The sequence below is a fragment of the Myotis daubentonii genome, chromosome 1 (assembly GCF_963259705.1).
Source record: "Myotis daubentonii chromosome 1, mMyoDau2.1, whole genome shotgun sequence".
NCBI classification, from domain to species: Eukaryota; Metazoa; Chordata; class Mammalia; order Chiroptera; family Vespertilionidae; genus Myotis; species Myotis daubentonii.
Genome location: NC_081840.1, coordinates 53576325 through 53601482, shown reverse-complemented (window position 1 = coordinate 53601482; position 25158 = coordinate 53576325). Strand labels below are relative to the sequence as shown.

The 25158-nt window shown below is 37.3% G+C and overlaps 1 protein-coding gene and 1 pseudogene across 1 annotated transcript in view; one reads left to right on the top strand and one right to left on the bottom strand.

The window, feature by feature from the left end:
• Positions 1-3066: 3066 nt before the first annotated feature.
• TEX9 (testis expressed 9) overlaps positions 3067-25158 on the top strand; it is a 49242-nt gene continuing 27150 nt past the window's right edge. The window contains exons 1-6 of the mRNA XM_059670271.1: positions 3067-3155; positions 3260-3345; positions 15205-15268; positions 17231-17307; positions 23810-23855; positions 24676-24758. Of these exons, the coding sequence (XP_059526254.1) occupies positions 3129-3155; positions 3260-3345; positions 15205-15268; positions 17231-17307; positions 23810-23855; positions 24676-24758 (383 nt within the window). The 5' untranslated portion in view covers positions 3067-3128. The remainder of the gene's footprint in view (positions 3156-3259; positions 3346-15204; positions 15269-17230; positions 17308-23809; positions 23856-24675; positions 24759-25158) is intronic.
• On the bottom strand, positions 8397-14459 carry LOC132227836 (small ribosomal subunit protein eS4, X isoform-like; annotated as a pseudogene).

The window sequence follows — 25158 nt, the reverse complement described above, 5'->3', positions numbered from 1 at the left end:
CTCTCTGTCTGCTTTAAACATTTTTTTTTTTTTTTGGTGTTTTGAATTTTATGACAAGTCTCAGAACAGCTTTTTAAATTTATCTTTCTTGGATATTTTGTGCTTCTTGAATCTGTGCATTCATATCTTTTCTAAATTCTGGAAAATTCTAAGCATTTAACTTTTGAAATATTGCTTCTCATTTCTTAAAATCTCTCCATGAAATCTGATTATTTATATGCCAGATCTTTTAAGTTTAACTTTTATAATTGTTTGACATTTCTTTCATATTTTTTACAATCTTATCATTCTCTGTTTATTCTGGATAATTTTCTTAGTTTATAGTTTACAAATTATGTGTGCCTAATCTGCCATTCAATCCATGAGTGTTTCCATTTCAACAGACATGTTTTTGGTTTTTTTAAAAATATATTTTTTATTGATTTTTTTAGAGAGAGAAGAAGGGAGAGGGCAAGAGAAAGAAACATCGATGTTAGTGTGAGAAGGAATCAATTGGCTGCCTCCTGCATGCCCCCTTCCAGAGAGGCAACTAGGCATGTGCCCTGACCAGGAATGGAACTGGCAACCTTTTGGTGCATAGGACAATGCCTAACCAACTGAGCCACACCAACCAGGGCTCAACAAATAATATGTTTAATGCCTAAAAGCTTCACTTGTTTATTTGTCACACCTGCTTGCTCATTTCTGATAGTCTCTGTTGCTTGTTCATCTTATGATTCTATCCCTTATTTCTTTAAATATTTTCTAAATAGATATTCTATATTTCACAACTAATAAAATTTTAATGTCTGGTTTTCTTGAAGGTTCTAAATATTTATTATTTCTTCTGATTTCTCATTCATGGTGGCTTGCTTCCTTTAGGGCTGGTCATTTTATATGGTAAACTCATATTTTCTTTATCTCAATCCAGGAATTGGTGGGCCTAATTAGAAATATTTTTGTCAGAAAAAGATTTGTGTTTGATTTGGCTACTACTGATCTAGAACTATAGTGAACTAAGTAGTTTAGAGCAAGGATCTCAGGCTCAGCTCCAACATATTACTGCTGACCTGAGACTTGTTTTATGGGGATTTTCTCAGGTTTGTCATTTTATTCTTAATTGCCTATTTGAAGAATCAATTTTGTCTATTTGAAGGGGGCAGAGTGCTGGAGTGGGATATGTCAGGACTAGAAGGACATAGAAATTTTCCTTATATGTAATTTTTCTCTATATATATTATTTCTCTTCTTTTGCTCTCTTTAAGCTTAAATTGCTCTTCTTTCTCTCATTGCCCAAGACAGAAGCTTAGATTGTTGATTTCAGATTTTTCTTATTTTCTAATGTATGCACTTTGTACTAAGCACTCTTGTCTAAACAACTGCTTTCACATTTTGGTTATTCTGAACAATGCTGCTATAAACATTTGTGTACAATCTTTTGTGTGCAGTATAAGTTTTCATTTTTCTTTTTTTAAATTTATTTTTATTGATTTCAGAGAGGAAGGGTGAGGGGAAGAGAAAGAGAGAGATAGAAACATCAATAATGAGAGATAAATATTGTTTGGCTGCCTCCTGCACGCCCCACACTGGGGATCAAGCCCACAATCCGGGCATATGCCCTGACTGGGAATCAAACTGTCACCTCCTGGTTCATAGATTGATGCTCAACCACTGAACCATGCCAGCTGTGCAGTTTTCATTTTTCTTAAGCATATACCTAGGGGTGGTTTGCTGGATCATGTTGTAACTCTTTGTGTAAACTTTCAAGAAATTACCAGACCGTTTTCCACAATAGCCACACAATATTATATTCCAACCAACAGTATAAGAAGGTTTTTATTTATCCGTATTTTCCCCAACACTTGTTATGGTCTGTCTGTTTGGCTACTGTATAGTCATCCTAGTGGCTGTGAAGTGGTGCCTCACTGTGATTTTGATTTCCTTGAAGACTCATGATATTGAGCAACTTCTCATGTGTTTTTGGCTATTTGCCCGTTTTTGGAATAATGCCCATTCAGGATCCTTGCCCGTTTTTTACTTGGGTTATTTATCTTTTTATTTTTGAGTTTTAGTTGGTCTTTATATATTTTAGACACAAGTCTCTTATCAAATATAAGATCTGCAAATTTTTCCTCCCCTTCCGTGGTCTGTCTTTTCACTTTATTTATGGTATCCTTTAAAACGAAATGTTTTTAATTTTGATGCTGTCCATTCTATTAATTTTTATTTTGTTGATAGTGTTTTTTGGTGTCATGGTGAATAAATTGTTATCTAATTCAAGGTGGTGACATTTTACACGTATGTTTTCTTTGAAGAGCTTTATAGTTTTGGCTCTTAAGGTTAGGCCTTTGATCCATTTTGAGTTACTTTTTGTACATGGTGTGAGCTAAGGGTCCAACTTCATTCTTTTACAGGTGGACATCCACTTATCCTGGTACCATTTGCTGAAAAGACGATTCTTTCCCCTATTGAATGGTCTTAGCAGCCTCGCTGAAGATTAGATGACCCTAAATGTGAGTTGATTTCCCCCAAATTGGAACTTTGGACTCTTTACTGTCTTCCAGGCACAGTCCTCAGCACAATTCGTTTACTCCTCATATTAATTGTGAACGGGCACTATTGTTACTCCCGTTTTTACAGGTGAAGTACTCGAGATAACAATGCTTTGTCCAAGATTAACTACGTGGCTACTGAGCAGCACAACCAGGACATCCACGGAGGCCTACTGACCTGAGAGCCTGAGCTCCGACGCAGGCCACGGATAACTGCGAGCAATGAGAACTTCCAATTCCACGGACGCGTTAGTTCACTGAAAACAGAACAGGGGGCGTCGGATTGGCCACTAACTTGGGGAAGCACAACAGAGTAGGGCTTTACTATCTTGCTTCGCACTGAGAATTAGACATGCACCTGCCTTCTTCGGCTGAAGTCCTTCCGTGCCAACCTGAGAGTTTACATGTCAACGCAGCACACTGGCTTCTCAGGTTCCGGGCAGCGTTAGCGCGCGCAGCGCCGAGGGGCAGAGAGGTCGAGGGCCCCCCGCCCCGCCCTCGCGGAGTCGGCGCCTTCGGCGTGAGGATGCCGGTGAGGAGGCAACTCTCGCGGGAAGTTACTCCGTTGCCTCGGTAACGGCGTCGCGGCCGCGAAAGATGGCAGGTCGAGGTCGTGGCGTGAGGGTGGGTTCAACCCCAGACTTCTGGGTCGCGTATAGGTTCGGGGCGGGCTAGAGGACCAGAACCTCTTTTCATTCTGGGTCTGAACATCCCCGTCTCTTTTACAGAGACGGACAGGGACTCCGCTCCCGCCCCGCGTTCAGCAACCGGCTGCGCCGCGCCGGGACCTCCTCGCCAAGGAGGAAGAATATAAGTAAGACGTTGGGCGGTTCAGCGCTTCCTTCGTTCTTTCGCCTAAAAGTGAGGCTGCTTACACGGCCTTTTCCTGGTGACGGGAGCGTTGGGTCAGCTCACTGCCCGGCATTCTCTTCCGTCTTTTTAACTTGAGTTCGTCTGCGCCCAACCAAGGTGTTTGAAGTGAGCGAAATTTTAATTTAACCCGAACCAACATGTTCGTCGGTGAGATGGTACTGCTGGACGCGGTTTGGACAGCCGGAATCGCCACGGATAGCTCCGTTTATAGTTTAAGGAATTCCACTTGATTCCAATTCCCTAGAGCAGTGATGGCGAACCTTTTGAGCTCCGCGTGTCAGCATTTTGAAAAACCCTAACTTAACTCTGGTGCCGTGTCACATATAGAAATTTTTTGATATTTGCAACCATAGGAAAACAAAGACTTCTATTTTTGATATTTATTTTATATATTTAAATGCCATTTAACAAAGAAAAATCAACCAAAAAAATGAGTTCGCGTGTCACCTCTGACACGCGTGTCATAGGTTCGCCACCACTGCCCTAGAGTTTACGTATGTGAATGTCTTGTAGGCTTGGTTTCTACATGGAAAGCCTGTTTCTCAGGGCGTTTGGAATTTTCTTGTCCACGTTTGGTGGAGTTGGGAGGAGGATTTCATTTCTTTATCAGCTCAACGTAATTGCAAACGATCCTGACAACATGCGTTTTCATTCTCAGACGATTTCACTCTTCAGCCCCCTGTTTTCACACAGACGCGGAGAATAATCTTTTAATGTGATGATAATGTTACAGAAAAACCGGAGAAGAACCAAGCAACGCTTAGAGAGATGGAGTTACATTTATTACGCGCGGGCCCAGAGGAAAATGTCTCTCAAATTCTGGGTGAAATCACACACGAAGTTTCCCATATTTATACTATTTTACCTTCTTTGTCCCCCAAATATGGGGGCTTTCCGGTTCCCTTTGCAAGTCCTTAAAGGGCCCTATGTGCTGGGGCTTTGAGACCTCAACCAAAGGCTTGGCCTGGCACCAGCACTGATAACTTTGTCTGGGGAAGGTTTAATGGCCTCTCTGAAATGGGAGTAGACTTATTTTCCTTATTATTTAAGCCAGCAAGCATTTACAGAAGCCAGAAACAGCAGAGTTAAAATTTCAAACAGCAGTTTTTATATAAGATGGATGCTTCAATGTCATTCCCGTCCCTAAAATTTTGCAATGATTCCATGCTGCACTTCGAAAGCTCTGTCAGATCTGACTCTGGCCTCTTTTTTGACCTTGTGCTCTCTCCTTTTTGCCTCCCACACTTCAGCCTAAGGGGCCTCAGCTTTTTCCTGGGGGGCAGTCACACATGCTTTCTACCCATAATGCTCAGAGTGGCCTTCCTTGACTATGCTAAGTAGTCACCCCTGTTGTTGTTCTTTTTTTTTCTTTATTGTCTTATTAATTTTTCTTTGCGTTCCCATAAATTCACTTGTGGCAGCGGTTCTCAACCTGTGGGTCACGACCCCTTTGGCGGTCTAACTATCCTTTCACAGGGGTCGCTTAAGACCATCCTGCATATCAGATATTTACATGGCGATTCATAACAGTAGCAACATTACAGTTATGAAGTAGCAACAACAATAATTTTATGGTTGGGTCACAACATGAGGAACTGTATTTAAAGGGCCAGAAGGTTGAGAACCACTGCGTCTACTGGGTGATGAGTTCCACAAGTTCTGAAACCATGTTTTTATTTACCATTGTATATACCCTTAACAACAAAAACAAAAGAATTATATTTTAACAATTCACTTTCTCTTTTAAAGTAACTAATTTGATTTAAAATTTGGAACACATTTTGACAGTTCTTTAAACAGTTAAACAGAGTTACCATGTAGTTTGTACAAAGCACATTTAAAGTTAAAACTGACATGTATACTCTGTAGATGAAAGAAACAGATACCATTTGCCATATAGCATGTAGGAACATAATCATCCCTGTTGATTTGATGAAATGGGTCTGTTATTCCTGTTTAAGAGTGTACTTAAGCAACTGACCTGTTGTCCATAAGCAATTCAGTTGTTTTCATCACTCTACACCAGATAGCACTAAATACCATTTGTTTATTTAAGGGTATGTTTTGCACCTGGCTCTGGCTGTCATTAGGGGTATGGTCCAACTTAAAGGCAGACTGTTTTATTTTAGCAAAAGTTGTTTTGTGGTAAAGATGCCCAGGTGCAATTAGGTCTGTTACCTGTACTCTGCAGTTGCAAATCTGAGATGTTTCAACTTGGTTCCCAAGTTCTGACTAAAGCTTCTAGGTCACTTCTGCACCATGGAGAAAAGTAAACTGTTTGGCCATTTTTTAAAATTTTATTATTGTGGTGAAATTAGTATACAACACTATATATATGTATTTCAGGTGTCCGACGTTATAATTCAATATTTGTATGTACTACATAGTGATCACTACTATGTCTTAGTTCCTCCCTCCCTCAACCTCTGCCCCTCTGGGACCTGCCAGTCTGTTCCTTGCATCTTTGAGTTTGTTACTTGGTTTTTGTAGTTGTTGTTTTAGAAGATTCCACATATAAGTGAAATCATGTGGTATTTGTTTTGGCCATTCTGATAGGTAAGAATATGAGTTCATAACACAATATTTTGACCACATGTTGTCTTGCTTTTAAGCATGTTGTGATGTCTTTTCAGTTACCTGAACACAGGACTTCCCAGGGATTTCAATACAGAATTGGAGGAAATAATCACTATCTAAGAGGATAGACTAAGGAACATGCTGATCATTGAAGTCAGTAGATTTTCCAAGCTTCATGTGTACATCATAAAACCAGAGAGCTATAGAATAAGACTGTGTGACATCTGTTTCAATTGGTCTTGATAACGGGTAGGACAAGCCTTCACTCCCCCCCTCTTCCACCACCTGCCCAACCCCCTGCCTGTACATGGCAATTACATTGCATTTATAGATTAATTTGCAGGGAACAGAGATCTTTATGCTGTTGAATCTTCCCTTCCACAAATACGGTACCCCTCGGGTTACACATGGGTGTTTGAGTGTCCTTTGCTATTATTTTATTATATTACGACATAAAAGTCTGTCATATGTAATTTTTTTCAAGGTTCTATATAGTTTTTGTTGCTATAATGAATGGCTTTTTTTTACCTACTGCATTTTCTAATTGGTTAGATGAGTAAGAAGACTGATTTTTGTATGTTGATCCTAACACCAATGTTTATGTAGTAAAGATCATCAGCTCTGCTTAACTTTTTGTTGTGGTGGTGGTATCATGGCTATCACTATTACAATAAAGGATACAAAGCAAAATCAGCAATAGGAAAAGGTGAATGGAGTGAAGTCAAGAGAAAACCAGGCAAAAGCTTTAGAGTCCTCTCTCTCTTGGAGCTTTAAAAAAAAAAAGAATGAATATTGAATTTTGTCAAATGATTTTTCTGTGTCAATTTATATGATCATATAGTTCTTTTTCTTTAATGTGGTGATTACATTAATTGATTTAGAATGTTGAACCAGCCTGGCATACTCCTTGGTCATGGTATATAATTATTTTTATACATTGTTGGACTTTATTTACTAATATTTTGTTAGGGAACTCTGCATCTATGTTCATGAGAGAGATTGATCTATAGTTTTCCTTCTTGACTGTCTTTGTCTGGTTTTAGTATTGTCTTATTCTCGCCTGATAGACTTAGGAAATGTTCACTCTATTTCTGGTTTCTAGAAGTGATTGTAGAGTATTGGTATTATTTCCTCCTTAAGTATTTAGTCCAGTTCACCAGTGAGAGCTTCTGGGTCTTGTGCGTTCTTCTTTGGAAATTTTATAATTATTGAATTAATTACTTTAATACAGTGGCTCTCAACCTTCCTAATGCTGCGACCCTTTAATACAGTTCCTCATGTTGTGGTGACCCCCAATTTCATTGTTACAAATTGAACATAATTAAAGCATAGTGATTAATCACAAAAACAATATGTAATTATATGTGTTTTCCAATGGTCTTAGGCAACCCCTGTGAAAGGGTCACGACCCACAGGTTGAGAACCACTGCTTTAATAGATATAGGCCTCTTCATATTATCTGTTCATGTGTGAGTTTGATAGTTGATCCATTTCATCTAAGTTATCATATTGTGGGCATAAAGTTGTTCATAGTATTCGTTCATTATCCAAGTAGTCCATGGGATCAATAGTGATGATTTTTCTTAGATTTTTAATATTAGTATTTTGTATCTTCTCTCTTTTTTTTCTTGGTTAGCCTAGTTAGAGTTTTATCAATTTTATTGATCTTCTCAAAGAATTAGCTTTTGGTTTCATTGATTTTTTTTCTCTATTGTTTTTCTGTTTTAAATTTATTGATTCCTGCTCCGATTTTTATTACTTCTTTTCTTCTACTTCCTTTGAGCCTAAATTGTTCTTCATTTTCTGTTTTTTCTACCACAGAAGCTAAAATTATTGATTTTAGATATTTCTTCTTTTCTGATATATGCATTTAATGTTATAAATTTCACTCTAAGCTTTGCTTTTGCTGTATGTCACAGATTTTGACAAATTGTATTTTTATTTTCATTTAGCTAAAAATATTTTTAGATTTCCTTTGTCTTTCTCCTTTGACCCATGTATTATTTAAAAGTATGTTGTTTCTTTAATCTCCAAATGTTTAGTGATTTTCCACCCACCTTTCTGTTTTTTATTTTCTAATTAAATTCAATTATGGTATGTGGGCATACTTTATATGATTCCTACTGTTTTAAAATTGTAAGGTATATTTTATGGACACCAATGTGGTCTCTCAGTGAATGGTCCTGTGAGCTTGAGAAGAATGTGCATTCTGTGTTGTTAGATGGAGTATTTTATTATATTTTCATGCCATATTATCTTTAATTAAGTTAAAAACCTTTTTTAGTTATGTCACCTATAGACAGTCATTGTGTTTTTTATCTCTGTGACTTCTGTTTGGTATTTCTTATGTTTCCCATCTCATTGTTGAAGTTCTTACTTTGTTCATCCATTTTTCTTTCCAATTCAGCAGTTATTTTATCCACTGTTCATTTTGGCTGCCAGTCTTTTGTCTCTATCTTCAGCAGTAGTGAGGCAGATACCTTTTTCCATGGTGGAGAGAAATCTTTGTTAATAATAAAGATGTTGGTGAGCTAGGCGAGAAAGCTATTGCCTTTGATATCTTTCGCATGAACCACATTAAAAAAATCAGGATGTCTCTGTTGGTGATGATACCAATTCTTCCCAGGTTAGTACCATATACAGTCTCCAAATCAATCTGAATTGTCCTTGATGAGGAAATCAGGGTGGCAGATAGTGTGAGTATCATGCATGAATAACCAGATGAGGGATTCCTCTTGTGTCCACAAAGATCATTCTCACTCTGCACAACTTGTACGTGGCCTCCTCAGGTATAATACAATGAATAGCAAAGCAACCCTTGTTGTCATAGAAATTCTTTCTGGTTTTGTCAATGCTGATGATATCCATAAAACCATCAGAGTAGATTGTATCAGTTCAGACCTCGCAATCAATCCTAACATCTGCATGCAGATCTCCAGTACCAGGCAGTTTTGAGAATAGTGGCTTTGTAATATAGTTTGATATCTGGTACTGTGATCCCTCCAACTTTGTTCTTCTTTCTCAGGATCGCTGCGGCTATTCAGGGTGTTTTTTTATTCCATATACATTTTTGGAGAGTTTGTTCTAGGTCTGTGAAATATGCTGTTGGTATTTTAATGGGGATTGCATTGAATCTATAGATTGCTTTGGGTAGTATGGACATTTTAATGATGTTGATTCTACCAATCCATGAACATGGTATATTCTTCCATTTGTTAATGTCTTCTTCTATCTCTTTTTTCAAGGTCCTGTAGTTTTCTGAGTACAGATCTTTTACCTCCTTATTTAAGTTTATTCCTAGGTATCTTAATGTTTTTCTTGCAATGGTAAATGGTTTTTTTGTTTGTTTGTTTCTCTTTTTATCTTGATTTTTAGGGGCCCCACTTTTAGTAACTTATCACTGAGGTTTGCTATAGAGTTTTGGTAGATTTTTTTAAATCAGGTTAAGGACACTGTTCCCCTTAATTCCTCCTTTGAATGACTGTTAAATCTTATCAAAATTCCATGTCCCCCCCCCAATTAATTTAGGTGATGAAATGTGTTTTTTTTTCACCTCCTTGTTTAATGTTTTAACATACTGCACTACAAAGGCAGATTCTTATTTTCTTTTAAAAACTACTAAATTTGCTTTCATTTTATGTAGGTTTTTTTACATTTATGAACAAAAGTAAAATTGGCCTTTCAGTTTTTTCCCCTCATTCTTTTCATTTCCTTGTCACATGAAATAAGCTGAATGGCTTTTCAATATTGTCCTTGTCACATGAAATAAGCTGAATGGCTTTTCAATATTGTCTTATTCGGTTCTTGGAAGCTTTTTGTTATCAGGGATCATCTGCTCTTTGACTAAAATTGTGAAACAGCCTGGGGTGACCTTTTTTGCTTATTAATTTAATTTCATTAGTAATTGTTGCTTCTAGAATAGATTTTGGTTATTTGATAGTTCTCTAGAAAAGTGTCCATTTAATGTTTTAAAATATATCAAGTTTATTCTAATTAGCTCTTATGTTTTAAATCTTGACTGTCTGTAATCCAATACACACCTTTTGGGGACTTACCAATATTGTTTATATATTTTATTGATTTTTTTCAGAGAATTAGCTTTTGGTTTTATTGCTAATTTATGTTTTCTTTAAAATTACATTAGCTTTATCTTTATTATTTTTATCTCTTCTAATTGCGATGGATTTATTGTTTTGTTTTCTTATTTTTTTAAAATATATTTTTATTGCTTTGAGAGAGACAGGGAGAGGAAGAGCGAGATAGAAACATCAGTGATGAGAGAGAATCACTGATTGGCTGCCTCCTGCATACCCCTCATTGGAGATCAAGCCCACAACCCAGCATGTGCCGTGATCAGAATCGAGCCTGGGACCCCTCAGTCTACAGGCTGGTGCTCTATCCACTGAGCCAAACCGGCCAGGGTTGTTTTCTTATTTTTTAACAAATACATTTAATTTCTGTAAATTTCTCTCTAACTATAGCTTATCTATTTTGTAGGACCTGTTTTGATATATATTTCTTTTTTTGTCATTTTAAGTTTTAAATATTTTATGATTTTCATATTAATTATTTAAAGTGTGTGTTTTTTAGTTTCTAAACGTATTGGTTTTCTTGTTTTATTTTTATTTTAAAAAATTATTTTAATTAAACTATAGTCATAATATATATAACATTGATTTTCAAAAATGTATTGAAACTTAGTTGTGATCAAGTACATGTTCACTTTTTAAAAATAATCTTTGATAGGAAGTATATTTACTATTTGTTGACCATCTGTTAGAGCAGACTAATTAATTTTCATGTCCATAATATCAGTATATCACCATTTTTTTTCTACTGGCTGTATTGGTTTCTTAGAGATGTACTAAAATCAACTATAACTATAATTGAAAAATAATCTATAATAATATAAGTGTAATATGCTAATTAGACTCAACGTCATTCCGGACATCATTCCGGACATCTTTCTGGACAAAGCCAGGGCCAGATGGAAGGCCGGGTCCTGGGTGCCAGAAGGAAGCTGGTGCTGGCAGCCGGGGGAAGGAAGGCCTATTCTTGCATGAATTTTGTGAATCGGGCCTCTAGTCCTATATAATAAAAGGGTAATATGCAAATCGACCAAACAGCAGAACAGTTAGTCACCATGATGCACACTGACCACCAAGGGGCAGATGTTCAACGCAGGAGTTGCCCTCTGGAGGTCAGTGTGCTCTCACAGGGAGTGCGTTGCTCAGCCACAAGCCAGGCTCACCACTGGCAAGCGCAGCGGCCCGCCTCCGTGGCAGCGCTAAGGATGTCCAAGGATGTCCAACTGCAGCTAAGCAGTCAGTTGGACATCCCCTGAGGGCTCCGGAACTGCAAAAGGGTGCAGGCCGGGCTGAGGGGCCCCTCCAGAGTGCACAAATGTTGTACACCGGACCTCTAGTTATTCATATAATTGTGTCCATTTTTGTTTGGGGGATATATTATTTATTTAAATCCTCTAGATCAGTGGTTCTCAACCTTCTGGCCCTTTAAATACAGTTCCTCATGTTGTGACCCAACCATAAAATTATTTTCATTGCTACTTCATAACTGTAATGTTGCTACTGTTATGAATCGTAATGTAAATATCCTATATGCAGGATGATCTTAGGCGACCCCTGTGAAAGGGTCTTTCGACCACCAAAGGGGTTGCGACACACAGGTGGAGAACCGCTGCTCTAGGTGAATTATTCCTTTCATTCATTAGGATGTCATCTCTGTCATATCTTTTTTCATTTATATTCAAACTTTTTATGTCATTTAGCTTTAAGAGTATTCCTTTTATATCGTGTCTGATAATTTCTGCCTTCTAATAAGTGAATTTATTTATATTATTTTGCTTGTTAATTTGAAGTTGTTTTGGCTATCTTATTTTGTGTTTTGTATTTACTATGCCTTTTCTTTAGTTCTTATGACTTCTGTTGGATTGAATGAGTTTATATTGTCTTCACTTTTACTGGTGTGGAAATACTGCTTAAACTTGTGTGTTTTTTTTTCGTGCCTATAAAGTTAAATATTGGATTATACTTTCCTTCCTCTTTGTTTGAACACCCCTCTTTGTTATTTTTATAGTCTGTACTAATTTAGATTTATCATTATGTTTTCTAATTTCTTATAATTCTTTTTTTCCAAGTTCAGTTTTCTTCTTCCTGAAGTATAGACCCTTCATTACTTATTTCTGTGAAAATTTGAGTCTTAAATTCTTCATTCTTTCTGAAAAATTTCTTCCTTCGCACTTATTGTTCAAAGACAGTTTAGCTGAACATATAATTCTAGATGGTCTATTTTTTCCACTCCACAGTTTAAAGAATATTCTCTTGGTCTTTGAAGTTCTGCAGTGTCACTATGATATATACAGGTGTGGATTTGTTTTCTTAATTCTGCTTGAGATTCATATCTTTCTTTATTTCTGGAAAATTCTGAGCATTATCTCTTTAAATATTGACATTCCCTCCTTATCTGGGATTTCCTTCTGCACCATCTATTAGGTAGATATAAATCTGTCTTTGTCATGCAGTCTATTTTTAGTGGATGTTAATCTCTCTTTTGTATTGTTATCTTTCTGTTTCTCTGTACCTCCTGGTAGGTGATTTTCCTCTTATTTGTCTGGTAGTTCATTCATTCCTTCTTCAGTGCATTCTGTTGTCCAACTTATCCATTGAGTTTGAGTTTTTAATTTCAATGACTGTGTTTTGATTTTTGTAATTTCTGTTTTGTTCTTTTCCATATTTAGTGTTCTTTTATAATGTTTGGTTCTTGCCTGATGGTTTCTATTCTTGCTTTTTTGTTTTTTTTAATGAAAAATGTTTATTTAATTGTTTTATTATCTTCAGTTCTTATACAGTTTTTTGTTTTTTGTTTTTGTATCTGCTGATTATCCCTCTTGGTGACTTGGTTCTTTATGCAGTTTTGTTATCTTTGTGAAGTCATCTTTACCAGGGTTTACTTTCTGAGAGAGTTCTGTATATTGTCAGTGAGTAAATGTCCCTCAAGATGGTTTTGCATTTAGCTTAGAGTTTTGACTGGTTCTCGGCCAACTTTCTGTATTAGTTTTGGCATAGAGCCTCTATATACCATCTTGGTAAGGAAAACTTGGACCACATCTCTGTATGCTCTTTCTACTCACAAAAGATTCTTTTTCACCAATGTCTATAGTTTCATTTCTGTTCACCTGAAGGTATGGGTAGTGTTTTTGTTTGTGTTTAATAAGTGTAGCTCTCCCTGACTCCCACACGTGCATCATTTTTTAGCTCTTAAGCTATTTTGTCTTCTGTTCCTGTTAATTGTTCTCACTTTTAGTTGCTGCTTTATTTTTGGTGTCAGGTTATTTTCCTTGCCTGAGTCTGAGCTTAGCAATATAGCCCTCTTTACATTACATCTATTGAGCTTAGCAGTATAGCCTTTATTACATTATTTCTGTGGGTTTGAGCAGAATAAAAGCCTTCTGCATCATCTTGGTCTACTACATTTCCCAGTGGCTTCTAATGGTTCTTGTTAGGGAAATATGAAAACTCAGATAATGCCATCTTAAATGGAACTTTAAGCTTTTATTAGTTATTTTTCTTTTGATTAATTCATCCTAAGATGTAAAAATATTTTCTGAAACATTGGACTATTTTAAGAAGAGATATGTTCTGCTTTTTTTTTTCAGGGGTGGGTGGTTGGTGTTATAAGTGGTTTGTTTACTTCAGAATCACATATGGGGGGGGGGAACAGCAAAGTGTCTAATTTTTAAAAATTGCTCAACATATTTATTTCATATAACTGCAAAAGATCCTAAATATTACAGAAATTTTTAAATTCTATTTTAGTCTATGAATAGAATAAAAAAGTTACATGCTTTTGAATATGTTTATTATAGTGTTACATTTATGTATGTATGTATGTATGTATGTATGTTAATTCTCACCTGAAGATATTTTTCCCGTTAATTTTTTTGAGAATGGAGGGGAGAGACAGAGAGAGAAACATGGATGTGAGAGAGGCAAATTGGATTGGTTGCCTCCTGCATGCTCCCTGTCTGAGGGGGTGGGGTTGAGATCAAGCCTGCAAGCTAGGCTCTATCCACTGAGCCAAACAAGCTAGGGCTATATTGTTACCTGTAAAAGTGAAAAAAAAAGGGGAGGGGGACTTGAACTAACAATAGGAATAGACTGATACATACATTATGTTAACTTCAAATTATTAAAGTATTTCGTATCCATTTAAGGAACTAATTATAAAGAGATAAACATATTCCTTCTGTTTGTTATGGGAAAACATAGTGCAAAATTGTGTATATGCTATAGATGAAAAATAAAAAGGAATAGAATAAAAATGTTACAGCAACACCCAGGCCAAAGCAGGCTTCTCTCCCACCCTGCCCCACCCCTGTCCCCAGTTGGAGTTCATCCCAAGATGATGAAGAGTGGCATTGAGTTGAACCCACCAGTTTATTCTTCCCAAATAAGCCATTACGCCTGAAATGAGGGCCAGAGAGACTAGAGTTACACTGTTTGAATTTCTACCACAAAAAAGGAGGAATCATGGGGAGTTGGAGATGAGTGTTCTAGTCATTTTGTTAATTTTAGAATAAAAAGTCATTTGTTTTGGAATTTGTTGATTAGCTAAAGCAATGATGGCGAACCTATGACACGTGTGTCAGAGGTGACACGCGAACTCATTTTTTTGGTTGATTTTTCTTTGTTAAATGGCATTTAAGTATATAAAATAAATATCAAAAATATAAGTCTTTATTTTACTATGGTTGCAAATATAAAAAAAAATTCTATATGTGACAAGGCACCAGAGTTAAGTTAGGGTTCTTTTTGTGTTTTTTAAAAAATATATTTTATTGATTTTTTTACAGAGAGGAAGGGAGAGAGATAGAGAGTTAGAAACGTCGATGAGAGAGAAACATCGATCAGCTGCCTCCTGCACATCTCCTACTGGGGATGTGCCCGCAACCCAGGTACGTGCCCACAACCCAGGTACATGCCCTTGACCGGAATCGAACCTGGGACCCTTCAGTCCGCAAACCGACGCTCTATCCACCGAGCCAAACCGGTTTTGGCAAGTTAGGGTTTTTCAAAATGCTGACACGCTGAGCTCAAAAGGTTCGCCATCACTGAGCGAAAGTATAGTTACTGAAGTTTAATTACTTTTATTTTTGTTAGAATCTTCAGTATATTCCAATTAGTAAATTATTTTCTGCTTTTAGGCGTTTAAATGCAGAATTGGAGGCAAAAACAGCTGATCTCGTTCGACAAGCTGAGGAAGCAATAGTAAGTAAATGTTAGTAGTAATTCCATGTAAGTGTGTTAGTTTTTTTTCCTCTTTAAATTTGATTTATAGCATGCATACAAAAAAGTACCCAAAGCATAAATTTTAAGCTCAATGAATTATTAAAAATTGAACATGAATATATGTGTAGGTAGGTAGGTGTGTGTATATATGCATGCATGCGATTTTTATAAGCATATATTTTCTAAAAGCCACAAAGTGTTTTCCATTTAGATGTCCAATCATAAGAACATTAATATTTAATAACTTTTCCCACTATTTTAGGATTAATATTTGAGAATAGCTATGTAGAATTAACACTGGTAATTCTGTAAGGAAGGAAATAACATTGTCTCTGGGCAAAAGCTGGATAAAGGATAACAATTATTAGATGGTAATTTACTTCTTATTCAGATGGTCATTTATTTCTTAAATTCCTCAGATGCCTATTACTTACATTCTTAGGGCTAGACCATATCAGATTTATAGTTAGGAAAAATGTAATGAGGTTATAACACTAGACAATGTAAGCATATTTTACCCCATTCTGGGTACCAATTGGTTATTCCTGCTTTAAGCATCCATCCTTATACATCAGTGTTCCCATTATGAAATGATAGTATATAGAAGCATTCCTTAGAGCAGTGGTTCTCAACTTTCCTAATGCTGCGACCCTTTAATTCAGTTTCTCATGTTGTGGTGACCCCCAATTTCATTGTTGCAAATTGAACATAATTAAAGCATAGTGATTAATCAGAAAAACAATATGTAATTATATATGTGTTTTCCGATGGTCTTAGGTGACCCCTGTGAAAGGGTCGTTTGACCCCCAAAGGGGTCGCAACCCACAGGTTGAGAACCGCTGCCTTAGAGAAATAAAGTGGCTGCTTTAATTTTTTTTTTTTTTTTTTTTTAGTTCTTACCCTAATTTAATTATAATTCTTTCTTTTAAACCCTACCCTCCACCCCACTTTGGAGTTGATGGGTGCAGGAAAGAAGAGGTGATATTTTATTTTAAGGCCTTATACATATCCATCATTATTTGTTAGAGTAGAATAAGAAACTTAAATATGTATATATATATATATATATATATATACACACACACACACACACACACACACACACACATATATATATATATATATATATATATATATGGCATTTCAGGAAATATATTTTTATAATGGATGCAGATTTGCTAGTTGCATTTGTAATTAAAAATTTATTTAAAAAGAAATATTTTTATTACATCTTTTAGTTTTGCCAGTGTCTGAAGAGCCAGAAAATGCTTGAAAAAGAAATCCAAAGTTATGGTAGAATGAGGGATTCATTATGTATTCTGCTCCAAGAGCCCTCTAATAAGGACCTTGTAATTTATTTATTTTAAAAAAAAGAGTAGAGTAGAAAACTGGGAAGGGGTGGGAAAGAGGAGTTCCTGCCCCCACAGAAACTGATAGATATAATTATTGTCACATTGAATGTTTGTTTGCTCCCTTTTATTTCTTGATATATCTTTGCCAAGAGATTTTACTCTTAGTGCTTCTTTTTTAGCCTTTTCATGGTATTCTTAACATTGAAGTTCTGTGTTATTTGCGACAAATTTTTCTACCCATCTAATGGATTTATGTTTTCATTTCTTGTGAGTATAATTTCCTTTGCATATTACACAGAACTGAAGATTCTAATGTAGGGTGGAAGCAGGAGTGGGATAAGATCATATAAAGGCATTGACATGCTAACATTTTCCCCTTAGAATTGATTTTCTTAACCCAGAATGGATGAAAGGTGCAACTACATTGTTACAGACCTTATTTTCATACCATGTTGTTTAGAATTCTGTGCCTCAATTTTGTGGAAGCTGTGGACAAATTTGAAATGGTTAATAATAAAAAAGGCACTTGAATAAATCCTATTTTTGTTCATTTTTTTCCTATGTGACTTATCTTTATTCATTTAACTAGAGAGATCAGCAAGAAGTACGATCTCAGCCTATTTCAGCACAAATTAAATCATATGAAGATGATGATTACAGTTTAAGGTAAGTGACTTAAATTCTTAAACACCTTTTTTAAAACTGGGTAAATGCTTTAAGGTTGTTTTTATTTTTAAGATCTAATCAACATATAACATTATATTAGTTTCAGGTGTACAGCAATTTGAAATAGTCAATTGTGAAATAGTCATCATAATGAGTCTAGTTAATAACCATCATATACCTGGCTACAGAATTTTTTGTTATAATGAGAACTTTGAAGATCTACTTTCTTAGCAACTTTCAAATATGCAGTACAATATTATTAACTATAGTCGTTATGCTATACATTACATTCCCATGACTTATTTATTTTATAAATGAAATTTTGTACCTTTTGATTCCCTTCAACTATTCCCCCCCTCTCCTCCCCCTCCACCAAGTCCTCAGCCTCTGGCAACCACCAGTCTGTTCCCTGTATCTATGAGTTGTTTTTTTGTTTTGTGTTGTTTTTTTCGGTTCCACATACAAATGAGATCATATGAGATTTGTCTTTTTATGTCTAACTTATTCAATTAGTGTAATGACCTCAAGGTCCATCCATGGGTCTTCTTAATGGCAGAATAATATTCCATTGTATTTGTATACCACAGTTTCTTTATTCATCCATCTGTCAGTGGACATTCAGGTTGTTTCCACATCTGGACTATTGTAAATAATGTTGCAGTGAACATGGGGTGCATACAACTTTTTGGGTGTGTTTTTGTTTTCTTCAGATAAATACCCAGAAGTGGAATTGCTGGGTCATAAGGTAGTTCTCTTTTCAATTTTTTTGAGGAACCTCCATGCTATTTCCCATAGTGGCTACACCAATTTGCTTTCCAACCAACAGTGCACAAGGGTTCCCTTTCTCCACATCCTCACCAGCATTTATAATAGCCATTCTAACAAGTGTGAAGTGCTATGTGGTTTTGATTTTCATTTCCTTTAAGAGGTTGTACTTAATAACATTTACCTAAGTATATCTTTGTTTTTAATATTGAAAAAAATTTATTAGTTTAATTGTTGGCATCTGATGGAAAGTAATTGTGCTTTTATGTCCTCTTGCAGTGGTTCTCAATCTTCTGGCCCTTTAAATACAGTTCCTCATGTTGTGACCCAACCATAAAATTATTTTTGTTGCTACTTCATAACTATAATGTTGCTACTGTTATGAATCATAATGTAAATATCTGATATGCAAGATGGTCTTAGGCAACCCCTGTGAAAGGGTCGTTCGACCAACAAAGGGGTCGCGACCCACAGGTTGAGAACTGCTGTCTTAGGGGATATAATGGAGTATTTCTCTTAATTTTTCGTGGCAATATGGTAGGTTTTCTGAAATATTAAAACGTGTTGCAAATGATATGGAAAATTGATCAGGCAAACTTTTCCAATGAACAGTCAGATAAATATTTTTGGATCTGTGGATTACACAGTCTTTGTCACAACTATTCAACTTTGCTGTTGTAGTGTGAAAACATCTATAGATAATGTATAAATGAATGGACATGGCTGGATTCAACCTCGGGGCTGTAGTTTGCAGAGCCTCATAAACACTCATTGTTTTAAACTACAGATATATTTTGAACTATGTATAATGCCAGGTGGGTACTAGACTTATTGGGGGAATCACTTATAGAAATTTATAATTTATGTACTGGTACACTATGATGTACTCTTGAAACTAACATAAAATAACTAGGGGCCCAGTACACAAATTTGTGCACCTTGAAAGGAACTGTGGGCCACAGAGGCTGTGGTAGTCACAGGGGCGGGTCTCGGCCCATCCTCCTCCCCGCCTGGCCCCTCCTGCCACGGCCCTAAGTCCCCTGTCTGCCGGCAGCCCTGCTTCCGTCCATGCTGCTCCCACGCGCTGATCGTGCCGGTCCAAGTGCCAGGTGGGACCGTGGCATGTGGGAGCAAAGAATTTTCAGTAACCACCAGAAGCTCACCCCGATGACAGCGACTGGTGCCCTGCCTTGGTCTGGCGTCCCCCCTCACCTGCTCCACCATTCTGCTGTGGCTGACGTCTACCATGTTCTGCCTGGTGGTCAGCACATGTCATAGCGACAGATTGGTTGTTCAGTTGTTCTGCCACTTGGTCTATTTGCATATTAGGGTTTTATATATATAGATATTGAATGTCAACTGTAACTGGAAATAAATTACAAATATATTTTGAAAATTTTTGCATAAAGGTAAATCGTATTTTAAATATACTTTATTATACAGTTAACAAATATTTAGTACCAATTTAAAAGCTTATATGCCAGCCGTGGCCGGTTTGGCTCAGTGGATAGAGTGTCAGCCTGCGGACTGAAAGGTCCCAGGTTTGATTCTGGTCAAGGGCATGTACCTGGGTTGCGGGCACATCCCCAGTGGGAAGTGTGCAGGAGGCGGCTGATCGATGTTTCTCTCTCATTGATGTTTCTAACTCTCTATCTCTCTCCCTCTCTGTAAAAAATCAATAAAATATATTAAAAAAAAAAAAAGCTTATATGCCATATACTATGCCAAGTACTATGCATGATTACTACCATCATGATTACTACCATCATGAAGTTTATAATGTAATGGGGAAAACAGACACCGACCAGGTATTTAAATACATTAGACAAAGGATAACATTGAGTGGGTGCACAATGAAAAGCCCTGTGGTGAATTTTGTAAAATAGGTAATCCCCTTGTATAACCAATAATCACTCCTTATAATTTGCCAGTTATTAAGATTTATGCTATATTTTTCTTTAAAAAACTGACCCTAATGTATAATATATCTTATCAAAGGTAAATTATTTCTTTTTAATCATTTTTTATTTTTCAGTTACAGTTGACATACATTAAAAACATGTTTCAAATATACACCCCAGTGATTACACCTTATAGAACTTACTAAGTGATTATCCAAATAAATTTGTAACCATCTGACACCATACATAGTTATTAGAATACTAGAGGCCCGGTGCATAATTTGTGCACGGGTGGGGTCTGGCCGGCCCACCCCGATCAGGCTGATCCGGCTGGCCGGCTGGGGGAAGGGGACCTGGGAGGTTGGCCAGCCAGCCCTGCCCCCCGATAGTAATGGGGGTGGCTAACTGGGGGCGGGGCTAGTCGGGGAGGGGCCAGCCCTGCCCCTTGTTGAACTCCCGGTTGAACTCCCAGTCGAGGGGACAATTTGCATATTAAGCTTTTGTTTTATAGGGTTATTGACTCTATTCCCTATGCTGTACTTTACATTCCCAAGACTATTCTGTAACAACCAACTTGTACTTCTTTTTTTTTTTTAATATATTTTATTGATTTTTTGCAGAGAGGAAGGGAGAGGGATAGAGAGTTAGAAACATCAATGAGAGAGAAACATCGATCAGCTGCCTCCTGCACACCCCCTACTGGGGATGTGCCCGCAACCAAGGTACATGCCCTTGACTGGAATCGAACCTGGGACCTTTCAGTCCGCAGGCTGATGCTCTATCAACTGAGCCAAACCAGTTATGGCCCAACTTGTACTTCTTATTTTATCTTTTTCCCCCCTTGTGCCCAACCTCCCTCCCATCTGGTAACCGTAAAATGTTCTCTGTATCTATGAGTCTTTCTATTCTGTGTGTTTATTTTGTTTTTTAGATTCAGTTGTTAAATATGTATTTATTACCATTTAATATTGTTCATATTTTTTTTCTTTTCTTTTTTTTCTTAAGAAAGACCCTTTAACATTTCATGTAATACTGGTTTGGTGGTAATGAACATCTTTAGCTTTTTCTTATCTGTGAAGCTCTTTATATGTCCTTTGATTTTAAATAGTAGCATTGCTGGGTAGAGTAATCTTGGCCATAGGTCCTTGCTTTTTATCACTTTGAATATTTCTTGCCCATCCCTTCTGGGCAGCAAAGGTTCTGTTGAGAAATCAACTGACACTTGCATGGGAGCTTCCTTGTAGGTAACTAACTGCTTTTCTCTTGCTTTTTAAGATTCTTTGTCTTTCACGTTTGCATTTTAATTCTGATGTGTCTTGGTGTGGGCCTCTTTGATTCAACTTTGGGACTCTGATTTCTGGACTTGCATGTCTGTTCCCTTCACCAGATTAGGGAAGTTTTCTGTCCTTTTTTTTTCTGGAAATATGTTTTCATTTCTTGCTCTCTCTTCCGCTTTCAGAAACCCCCTGATTCCAGTGTTGGTTCATTGAAGCTGTCCCAGAGGCTCCTTTACTTTCCTGGATTTTTTTCTTTTGCGGTTCTAATTGCGGTTTTTTGCTTCCTTATAGTCCTCTGCTTCATCTACTGTACTGGTGATTCCCTGTAATGTAGTCTTCATTTCAGTTAGTGTGCATTCTTCATTTCTTTTTTTTCTTTTTTTAATTTTTCTATCTTTGTTTTTGTTTCCTATCTCTTCTTTCTAAGTTCTCACTAAGTTCATTAAGCATACTTATAGTCAGTGTGTTGAACTCTCTTTCTGATAGGTTGCCTCCATTTTGTTTAGTTCTTTTTCTGATGGGCTGTTCTGTTTTTCATTTGGGACGTTTCTTTGTCTCCTCATTTTGGCTGCCTCTCTGTGTTTGTTTCTGTGTATTAGATAGATCTGCTATTTCCCAGGCTTAGTAGAGTGACCTTATGTAGTAGATGTCCTGTAGGGTCCAATGGCATAGCCTCTCCATTCACTTGAGCTGGGCACTCCAGGTGTAGGCCCCCTGTGGGGCTCTGTACACCCTTCTGTTGTAGTTGAGCCTTGATTGCTATTGGCAGTCAATGGAAGGGAGCTATCCCCAGGACAGTTGGCTGCAGGGACTGGCTGTGACCACCAACCACCATGGAGGATAGATAGCTGTGCTGGGGCCCATCCCACAGAGAAGGATTTACTTGAGTGTGTCACTTGTGGAGGTGGTTGGGTGGTGCTTCAATATGGTCTGAAGATGTTTACCGGGTGCACTGGCTCTGAGGCCTCCTGGGGGTGCTGGCCAAGCTCATTTGCTGCTTGTGTTCTGCCTGGAGCCAGCGGCATGAGCTACAAAGAGATCTGCAGATGGCTGCTACTTGTACTGGGCTTGGAGATGCCCTGGCAAGGCCAAACTGCGAACCAAGGCCAGCTGCTGCTTGTGCCGGGCCTGGGGTCACTTAGCTGGAGGTATGGGGTACCCTGAGGCCAGATGTTGCTTGTTAGAGAGATTTTTATGAAAGTCTGAAGCATGAGCCAAGATAGGCCATTTGTATGGGTACTGGAAACAGCTTGGATAGGCTCACAAGTTGGGGGGGAAAGGGTTTTAGGGAATCACCAGGGCAGCGTGAACAGTGTGACTGTTGAGACTCAGATAAGGTACTCACCTGCTGGCTCTATGGCAGGGGTCTCAGAAAAGGAACAGCGGCCTCTATCAGCACTTAAACATTTTTTAAAAATTTATGTATTGATTTTAGCAGGGGAGAGAGAGAATGAGAGAAGGAAACATCTATTTGTTGTTTCACTTATTTATGCATCCGTTGGTTGATACTTATATGTGCCCTGGGGATGGAACCTGCAGCCTTGGTAAATCAGACATCTAAGCAACTGAGCTACCCAGCCAGAGCTCTGCCAGCACTTTTATCTGACAGAAAGCTGTCTACCCACAGCTTTCACCTTGATGCCACACAATCCACTTCCTCCCTGTTTGCCCCTGGTTCCTTTCAGCCTGTTGCCCCAGTGCAAGACCTCAGAGGGAGGGAGTCCAGTAGGTCTGCGCATGGTTCCTTTTAAAGGAACTGCCCGAACTCCAGAAGTCCTTGGTCTTACTCAGCCATAGTCCATGCTGGTTTTGTTGTGTGTGTTTTAAAAAGATTTTCTTACTGATTTTTAGAGAGAGAGAGACAGGGAGAGGGAGAAAGAGAAACATCAATGTGAGAGTGAAACATTGATCAGCTGCTTCCTGCCAGGGACTGAACCCACAACCTGGACATGTTCACTTATCAGGAATCAAATCAGCAACCTTTAGGTGCATGGGACGATGCCCAGCTAACTGAGCCACACCAACCAGAGATTCTTGTTGGTTTTTATAGCAGAAGTTATGGAGACTTCTCTTCTTGGCCCTGGAATCCTGGGCTGGGAGGACCTGGTGTGGGGCTGGGACCCCTCCTCAGAAGTGACCTCCACAGCTGAGATATCCCTCCCAGTTTTTATCACCATATGTAGGTGTGGGACCAGCCCATTCCACATCTCCGCTCCCCTCCTACTAGTCTTGATGAGGCCTCTTTAAAATTGATGAGGACTTACATTCAGCTAGATTTCAGGCGGTTCTGAATGATGGTTGTTCTGTAGTTTAGTAGTAATTTTGATGTGGTTGTGGGAGAATTCAAGTACAGTATTTTTAAGGTGACTTATTCAACCAAACCACTTTTCTTATTTGTGACACTCATGTTAAATAAATTAACATATGCATACCTAAAATTATAGCAAAGTCTACTTGATGTGTATTTTTTCCTTTCAAATATAGTTGCTATTGAATTTTATTAGGTCTCAGCTCAATATCATCTATTATTATTAATGTACATTTATTTTTGGTCTCTAGAGGTCTATTATCTGAAGGGACAGTTCATCTATATTCAGAAACTCAGGTATGAAATCAAACTTTTTGTGAGTATAATTACATTCTGTAAAATTTAGGGGTTTTTTTTAGACTTTTCTTACACAAAACAGAGAAGTGTTATGACTCTAGAAATAGAATATAAGCTTGATACTCAGAAGAGATGTCTTAATGAAATTTTGCCTCATAAAATAAATGAAATCCATTTTTGTCTCATAATTTCACTCAACAATTTGGAGCTATGATGGAAAAAATTCTAAGTGAAATGAGTCTGTACCCTAAGGATATTTTAGTTTTCTATCTGAAGTCCAAATTTATAGATAGAAAATCTGAAAAAGAAAAGTATTTATATACAAAGAATGTATTTTGAAAAGGTTTATTCATTCATTTAAATATTTACATGTAGGGATTACTATTGTAGATGCTGAGTTTACTGTGGGCTGTAAATTCCCCACCCATGGGGATGTAGGTCTAAGTAACAGTATACATCAAGCATGTCAAACTCACAGCTGGCTGCAGGTTTGACATGGTTGGCACACATGAAAGCCATCGGGGGAATAATCAGTAAGGGGAACTAAATTCTGTGAGTCAGAACATTCAGTTTAACGTACAACCCGCTAGCTGAGTATCCTTTAAACTTTGGGACTCATTTTCTTTGTCTTGGAATCTCTTGGTCCTAATATCATCTAGGTCTTTTCCAGCTATAGAATTCTGGGATTTTTAAAAATACAGTTTGATTCACTTCATGAAAGTAGCAATTCTTTTATGTAGCAAACCAACAAGTCTGAATTACTTACTTTAGCACATGATTAGAATCTAACTAATCAATAATTTAAATATTTTTCATATAGCCAAAGAGCAAAAATGTTGATCCAGTAAACAAGGTTAAAAAAAAACTACACTCTGCAAATAAAGGAAAGAAAACAAATTCAAGGTATAGTACAGTTTTAAAAGTATACTTTTCCCTAAATTTTATAATTTACAGTAGTATCATTCTTTTTTAAAAATATTTTTTATTGATTTTAGAGAGGAAGGGGCAGGGAGAGAGAGATAGAAACATCAACACTAGAGAGAATCATTGATTGGCTGCCTCCTGCATGCCCCAAAATGGCTATTGAGCCTGCAACCTGGGCATGTGCCCTTGACCGGGAATCGAACTATGACCGCCTGGTTCATAGGTTAATGCACAACTACTGAGCTACACTGGTCAGGCCATTCTTAATTAAGTTTTTTGTTTCTCCAGGTCTTTTTTACCACAAAATATACAAAATTACACCATATATATATATATATATATCTCCACATATATATATCCACATTCAATAATTTAAAAC